General features: G+C 45.4%; 2 protein-coding genes across 2 annotated transcripts; one reads left to right on the forward strand and one right to left on the reverse strand.

The window, feature by feature from the left end:
- Positions 1-4088: 4088 nt before the first annotated feature.
- Positions 4089-4481, reverse strand: LOC306929954 (cytochrome b5-like; the record flags this gene model as incomplete). The annotated part of the gene is made up of 1 exon (XM_079510692.1): positions 4089-4481. The coding sequence occupies one exon, from the start codon at positions 4479-4481 to the stop codon at positions 4089-4091; it is 393 nt and encodes a 130-aa protein (XP_079366818.1).
- Positions 4482-5408: 927 nt separating this feature from the next.
- LOC306929955 (malignant T-cell-amplified sequence 1-like) lies at positions 5409-5954 on the forward strand (the record flags this gene model as incomplete). The annotated part of the gene is made up of 1 exon (XM_079510693.1): positions 5409-5954. The coding sequence occupies one exon, from the start codon at positions 5409-5411 to the stop codon at positions 5952-5954; it is 546 nt and encodes a 181-aa protein (XP_079366819.1).
- Positions 5955-8673: the final 2719 nt, after the last annotated feature.

Below are 8673 nucleotides of genomic sequence, written 5' to 3' on the forward strand. Positions count from 1 at the left end.
GTCACCCACTCTAACCAAGAAGCCATTTGCCTTGCTGAGATTACTATTAGATCCAAAGAGAATGGATTCAGTTTTTCCCAGGTGTAAAGATAGTTTGTTATCAGCGAGCCAGGTGCAGATTCTACCGAGTTCAGAGCTGAGGGCCTTTCAACCTGCAGTTTGTTCCTGTCTGAGACTAGCAGTGCCGAGTCATCTGCGACAGGAACAAGTTGCAGTCACAAGCTGATGTCATGTCGTTTACATATATTAGGAACAGTAAAGGCCCTAGTATGCTTCCTTGTGGAATGCCACAGCTCACTAGGAGGGGGGGGGGGGGGGGGGGGGGGGGCAGTGTTCCATTCACCTCCACCATCTGTTCTCTCCCCTCCAGGTAGGATTGCATCCAGCTCACTGATGCTATCGAAACCAATTGCTTTTAGCTTGTTAACCAGTATGGAGTGGTTCACGGTGTCAAAAGCCTTTTGGAGGTCCAGCATGACCATGCCGCAGTATTTGCCAGCATCCACCTCATGTTTGATGTGGTCGCTCAAATAGAGAAGGCATGTGTCAGTGGAGTGGGATGTTCTGAAGCCAGATTGTAACTCATACATTAATTTATTTGTGGCAAGATACTTTTCAACCTGTTCATAGACAATTTTTTCCATCACTTTCGAGATGGAGCTTATAGAATAGAAATAGGGCGGTAGTTGCCGGGGTCTAATTTACTCCATTTCTTGTGCAAGGGGGTTACTTTGGCCAGTTTGAAATCTTGGGGGACCTGTCCCTGTTTGATGGAGAGGTTTACTATGTGGGTGATGATTGGAGCTATAGAGATGGCTGAGTCTCTGAGAAATTTGGAGGGAATATTGTCATGGCCAGTGGCCTTGTGGGGTTGGAGGGCACTCAATTTCTTAAATACCACATCAGTTGTTACCAGGCACGTGCAGATAGCCTGTCTGACGTAATGAAATCATGTCTGACGTAATGAAATCACACCCGGGTGAACAGGGTGAACATAGCAACCATGCTCATTTTTTATGCACAGACTAACAAAGCCATGAAATCACACCCGGGTGAACAGGGTGAACATAGCAACCATGCTAATTTTTTCTGCACAACAAAGCCAGTTGTAGGAGTGGTGTAAACCACTCCTACAACTGGCTTTGTTAGTGCAGAAAAAATGAGCATGGTTGCTATGTTCACCCTGTGATTTCACGTAATGAAATCACACCCGGGTGAACAGGGTGAACATAGCAACCATGCTCATTTTTTCTGCACAACAAAGCCAGTTGTAGGAGTGGTTTACACCACTCAAAAATTGAGGTCCGGGGCTAGGCTAAACTTCCGCTCGCTCGAGCCATTGAGTTATAATTATACTTCCGGAAGTCTTCCGGGTGCTTCAAAACTGAGCAACTTCCACTGAAATGAATAGCGGGGGGCGGGGCTAACGCTCCAGTTCGGTCTCTATCCTTCTTTATACTCTATGGTTCCTACTAGGCTGAGGGATATATCCCACCCTTTTCACATTGGCCTGTTATAGCACCACCAACAGGTGGATTTTTGCAAAACACATTTTTGGAACAAAATGCCTCAAATCATCCAATTGCCATCAAAGGCATAAGAAGAAATGGCACCCTTTTCACATTGGCTTATTATAGCACTGGCTATAACAAGCCAATGGCTTATTGACTTATGGCTTATTATTGGAACAAAATGCCTCAAATCATCCAATTGCCATCAAAGGCGTAAGAAGAAATGGCACCCTTTTCACATTGGCTTATTATAGCGCCACCAGGAGGCCACAACCCGACCTGCCCTGGTGGAGACCTGTGCCCCGAGGGGCACTTTTTGTCTCCACCAGGCCGAAGGCATCGGGAGAGAGTATGTTTTGCACTCCGTCCGTCCGTCCGTGTGTCCGTCCGTGTGTCCGTCCGTCCGTCCGTCCGTCTGTGAACAGCTAATCTCTGGCACCGTTGGCTTGATCGCAGCCATACTCTGCACACACACTCCCTGAATGCCAGAGCCAAAGTTTTCACATTGGCCTGTTATAGCGCCACCAGGAGGCCGCTTTGTGCAAAACAAATGTTTTGACAGTACACCTACAGATTTTGTCCAAACATTACGCAAATTGGTACACAGTCTCTCTAGAGCCATTCAACGAAACAGGTCTTTCAGATTTTTCAGACTCCATCCTGATTGGCTAAGATTGGCTTCCAAAGTTCGCAGGAGTGCTCCGTTTCAAACAAAATGCTGCAAATCATGAACACATGGTGTGATTTCCGTGAAATTTTGCACGCACATTCCCACTAGGTCGAGGAAGAAATGCCACTTGAATATTTTCAACTCAGCCTCATGGTGGCACTATAACTGGCCGATTTGTGTTTTTACCTATATAACTGCACTGATCTGTGTAAAACCATGTATGCACACTACCTAGAGGCCAAGGAAAAACCTTTGCCTGGAATTTTTCACATCTGCTCTTTATAGCGCCACCAGGAGGCCGACATATGTAAAACACATTTTCTAATATTACTCCTTCAGATTTTATCCAAATTTCACGCAAATCGGTACACATGCTCTCCATAGTCATGTGATCATGTGATTTGTTTGATTTCTCATAATTATCCATCCTGATTGGCTACGATTGGCTTCTAAAGTTTTCAGGAGTAGCCCGTTTTGTACCCGTTTTGTACAAATTGCCACAACTCCGCAACGCAGCGTCTGATTGCGGTGAAACTGTGCAGGCCTATTCCCACTACTAGGCTGAGGAAGAAATGCCACTTGACAGTTTTCAAATCAGCCTCATGGTGGCGCTACAATAGGCCAAGTCGCGTCAAACACACACACACACACACACACACACACACACACACACACACACACACACACACACACACACACACACACACACACACACACACACACACACACACACACACACACACACACACACAAACAAATAAACATGTTTATATTTTGTTCTGTTTTTGTAAAGCGACTTTGAGTGCCAAGAAAAGCAATCTAGCTACAGTTCTGGCAGGTTGTTAAGGCTTGATGAGCTCTTTAAAAGGCCATGGTGCCTCACCATTGAGAGCTTTGAAGGCAAGGAGAATTTTAAATTATTTTCTGTATTTAACCTGGAGCCAGTGCAGAGAGGCCTGTGGAGGAGAGATAATATGATCGGCACCTTTCAAAATCTTTTGAAAATTGCCTGTCTGTACGTACGTCTGTAATCCACGTAACTCGGGAAGAGTTCGTGCCTGGTGTCAAGTCAGCCAGATACACAGTTGTCCAGAAGCACCACAAAATGCTCTGGAAAAATGGCTCTGCCAGTGGAACTATACAGTAATGAGCCTAATCCCCCTCCCCTATAGATTCCATGATGTCACATTGAGATTCATATTTGGTCATGCCTGACACAGAACTCCATATTGGGGCCGGTTGGGGCATGGATCTCCAACCTCCATTGGTAACGACTCGGTGCTCTACAGCCGGGCACTTCTCTCTCTCTCTCTCCACACACACACACACACACACACACACACACACACACACACACACACACACACACACACACACACACACACACACACACACACACACACACACACACACACACACACAAAGTAGATTTAAAAGTAGGCCTAGAATATTTGTCTCTGAGATGTTATGAAGAAGTAAAAGTATTGGAAATTGGAAATACTCCAGTAAAGGGAAAAAAACTAAAAATGTTACTTAAGTACAGTACTTTAAACGTACTTTATCAATTATTTTCCAGTTGCTTCCCACCACTGTTCATAAGACAATCCAAAACAGAAAGAAAGACAAAAAAGAGAAACAAAACAAAACAAAACAACAACAAAAATATTGTTTATTAATATGTCCTCGGTTTGGGTTTCTCAGAGTTACAGTACCGATAGGGGTCCATTTGGTTCCCAACTATCATTCATTTAAGGTCCTTGCACGCTGCTGCGTTTTTCTGATTTTTAGCAGCGTTTTTCCGCCGGTTTTCCGAAAAAACGTGTCCAGTCTGCAAGGACCTTTATCCCCGTGGAACCCCATCAAGAACCCCTGGAGGTCCTCGAACCCCACGATGAGAACCGGTGGTTCTAACATGCGTAATAGCCATACATGAGCGCCACAACAGCTGCAACGATAGCAGATATCAACCACCAGGAGGAGCTCCTACTAATACTGGACTCTCCTGGTCTCTGCTTGTCCTTTTCGACATCCGTACGAAGCACCTCCCCAACGTAGTACTGCTCCAGCATCCCTCGAGCGTCGGTGGAATGACCGACATCCTCAAATCCCTCTGTGGCATCCGTGCCCGCCAGCTCCAGCAAAACCTCCTTACCCCCAGGATGCTCCTCAAGGAAGTCTGTGATGTCATACACCTTGTCATGGATGACGAGCCACGCATCATCGCTCGCGTTGTGTGATCGAATTTCTTCGAGAGTGTAACGAGTTACACGACTTCCGCTGATGCTGTTGATTGGACCCATCGCACTGTGTAACTCGGTTCTTAACACGTTTTTGACATTACGTTTTTGCGCTCATACGACAAAGAATTCCACCAAATTTTGACTATCATTAAACATGTGACAATAAAAATGAGTTGAGTTCACTTGTGGTCGTGGTATACTACTAACGTCTGTAGGGTAGGCCTCAGGTTTAGATCAATATAGTGTGGCAGCAAACACTTGTCGAGAGTCGGCATACTATTATCAGCCAATTTGTACAGCTGTCTGCTGAGAGGGTTATCCTAAGCGGATAGATTGATGGCTGTCTTCTGCTAATCCTCCAGAGACAAAAGTGTTCCCTTTATACGATTTGGCGTGATGTAGACGTGATGTCACTGTGATGTGTAGACATCCATATCCATCCATGGCATAACTTTGGAAGAGGATAATCATCTGTCTGTCTGTTGAGGAAATGGACAAAGTCTCCAAAGCACTTTTACGTATGTATTTCACATTCACCCAGTCACACACATTCACTTGGAAAGAAAAAATCGCACCCGTGTGAAGTGAGGGGCGCTCTTATCATCGTACAGCATCATGATTTAAAATAGACACTGATGTATATTTGCTCAGACACTATGATGTAAAATTGTCCATTCATTGTCAATGGGAAGTTGATGTTTGTGTAGGACAAAAATAGACACTAATAGCTGAATATAGGGGAGCATTCTGATTTTTGGGGGCATCAGAACTATGTGTAACCGTCAATTGGTAGCTCGCAGCCAATAAATAGTCTATTTGTAATGTCACATGAGATATGTCCATATTTGGGCATAATCCGGACACTCCGGACACATCATCCGGACGATTCTTGTAACCAAATATGGATTCTCCTTGCAGTCAGCGTGACTTAATAAGTGTGATGAAGCCATGGGGGAGTTCATTGAACCGTGTTGAACATGATCAAGGATGTTTAAAAAGTTTGATGAGAAGGAAAACGTTTCCAACTGCATTCAGCTGAAGTCATCAGTTATCAAAGGGATCAAGAACCAGCTGTTGGAGCAGTTCCCCAAAATCGAGGCATGGCTCAACCAAATTATGCCAAAAAAGGACCCGGTCAAAATAGTGAGATGCCACGAACACATTGAAATCCTAACAGTGAACGGGGAGCTGCTTTTCTTCAGACAGAGGGAAGGACCGTTCTACCCAACTCTCAGACTGCTGCATAAATATCCGTTCATACTTCCATACCAGCAAGTAGACAAAGGGGCCATCAAATTTGTCTTAAGTGGAGCCAACATTATGTGCCCGGGACTGACATCCCCGGGAGCTAAACTCCAGCCCGCCACTGTGGACACGGTAGTTGGCATCACTGCGGAGGGCAAACAGCATGCACTCTGTGTTGGACTGATGAAGATGTCTGCGGAAAACATCGAGAAAGTCAACAAGGGAATCGGAATTGAGAATGTTCACTATCTTAATGACGGATTGTGGCACATGAAGATGTCTAATTGATGTGACAATAGTCTGAGACTGAACATCTAATCTCAGGCACCGCTGGACCGATCAGTGTAAAACTTTGCTCCCTGTGGTGTAGGCCAAGGATACTCCATGCGATTTGACTGTAATTGCCTTCATAAATTCCCTTCAAAAGATGCCACAATTATGTGATTGCTTCAGTTTGTCGGCTGCTCTTGCTGACTGTGCTTCCTTGTCTGTGCGGTGTGCGTGAAAGACCCATGCAATGTGTACTACGTACTACACTGTTTTCCCCCCAAAAGTGGCCACGCACGAGTAGGGTGTTCCTCCAGAAATCCTGCAGCTAGGCCTCATCATCATCATCATCATTTTTCGACCGCGGTCGAGATCGTGGATTTCACAATAACACGGCAGACTTCCCGCTCCTTCATTGCCATCCCAGTTCTTGCTTACTGATGCCTGTGTCCCTAGCGAAGACATCAGGGAACAACAGTTTTCTACCTCTGGTCTGCTTTGAGGCAGGACTCCAGAGAAGAAGGGAAGATATAACCTCATTGTCAGCTCTGTAGCAGTGGCCGGCAAACTGTGTTCTTCTGGATCGGACTAGTGAAGAAACACAGGGAAGGTTGCCGTATATTAGATTAGTCGATGGGTGACTCTTCCAAGACAGATTTTGCGCTCTCATTAGAAGGCAGGTGTAAGTGCCATCCCATATCTCGGAGCCATAGAGTAGAATCGGCTCAACGGTCGTCCTAAATATTTTTACTTTTAACATCTTACTAAGCTGGGATGACCATATCTTATGCATGTCATTGCAGGCTGACCAGGCCCATACCCTTCCTAGTTTGAAAGTCCTTTTGGGAAGAAGATATATATGAACCCAAATACTTGTAGTCATCAACCTGTTTCAGAGGAGTGTTGTTAAGTGTTTTTATAATGTGGTTATTGTTGGATTTGCATATCTTTACGTATTCCGTTTTCTTCTTGTTGAGATAAAAACCAACACAGTTGGAGGCCTGCTCAAGAGACTGAAGGAGAGCCTGAGCGTATTCCAATGATTGACTGATAAGCGCGATGTCATCAGCGAAGTCAGTGTCGGTTAGGTATTTAGCAGGATGACGAGAGCTTCTCCTAGGGTTTAGTTGGTAGCCCTTATCATTGATAGTATCAACTGACATACGAAGAACATAATCAACAACAATAATAAATATAAACAGGGCAAGTGTGTCGCCTTGGAGAATGCCAGCAACGATGGGGAATGAGGGTGTTTCTCCGTCAAGAGTAAGGATGATCGCTGAGGTATTTGTATATAGAACTTGTATGGCATTGATCATTTTGTCGGGGATACCATATAATTTAAGAATTTCAAACATTTTGGCTCTGTCCACTGAATTAAAAGCCTTTGAGAAATCAACAAAGACTAGTGCGAGATTGATGTTGCAGAGCTGTGATTCCTCAATAACCCTGTTATACTTCGTGAGTTGGGTTCTTTATAATAATACACAGACAACACACTGGAGTAGATTGTAGTTGCAGGTTCAGTTTACTGGGTAACGTATCAGAATGAATCCACAGGCATGAGCAGTCGATCACATAACAGTCAGTGCAGTACTCTTAATGGAACACCGAGTACAATCTATCACATCCCCCTTTCTTAAGGAGAAGCTTAACTTTGTTAATGCTGAACAAGATAGCAAAGAAGTTCACATTCAAATTCTTATCAGAACAGTTATTCCACTTCCTTACTTTCTTTCTTTTTTTTTCTTTTTTTTAACTTAGCAGAACAACAATAAACAAAAAAAAGAAAAGGAGGATCTGGCAAAAAAAACAAAAGAAACCTTTGGTAAAAGAGTAAGTCACTTGTATTAACTTTATGTGTATGTCAGCGGGTTGGTGTTTTGCGTGGGGCCAGAGGTTCCAGAACATGGCCCACCGGTGGAGCACAACCTTCAGCGTTGGCTCAGGACATAGTCTCTGTACCGTACAGGTGGAACGACGGCCCTCCCCGATCTGGTGCGGCCTGTAGGGGAGTCGCTCGTGCTGGACCGGCCGGCCTGGCCCTGCTGGGCCTCAGGGGCAGGTGGCACGTCCCACAGAGTCTCTGGGTGGTCGACGTACTCAGCATCAGCATCTCCAAGCAGGCTCGGATGAATGGTCCTCAGATGACGTCTGTTCCTCCTGAAGATCACGCCTGCCGGAGATTCCACACTGTAAGAGCGTGGCTCTACTCTCTTGCTCAATACGACAGCAGGCTTCCAGCCTTGCCTCGTCTTCATGTGTACTGCATCTCCAGGAGTCAGCTCAGGAAGCGGCTTAGTTCCTACATTGTAGTACTGCTCCCGTTGTGTCTGCAGGTGCCTGAGTCTGTCGTGGATGTCTCTTGGGGTGGATGGTCGCAACACTGCGCTAGTGCACGGCAGCGGGCTTCTCAGGACACGTCCCATTAACATCTGTGCTGGGGAGACATCTAGGCCTGTCACCAGTGTGTTTCTCAGTGACAGCAAAACCAGATGTTGGTCAATCCCTGTTGTTGCTGCTTTCTTCAGTGCACGTTTCACAGTTTTGACCATATTCTCTGCAAGTCCATTGGACTGTGGGTATCCGGGGATAGAGTGTGTGAGCTTGATGCCCCATTCTGCAGCAAACTTCTGCATCTCATAGCTTGCAAAAGGAACGTGGTCACTCACCAATTCCTTGGGGATCCCATGTCTGGCAAAGACCGACTTCATCTTTTGTATGACTGAGTGGGCAGTCT

This window comes from Electrona antarctica (genome assembly GCF_951216825.1).
Source record: "Electrona antarctica genome assembly, chromosome: 9".
Lineage (NCBI taxonomy): Eukaryota > Metazoa > Chordata > Actinopteri > Myctophiformes > Myctophidae > Electrona > Electrona antarctica.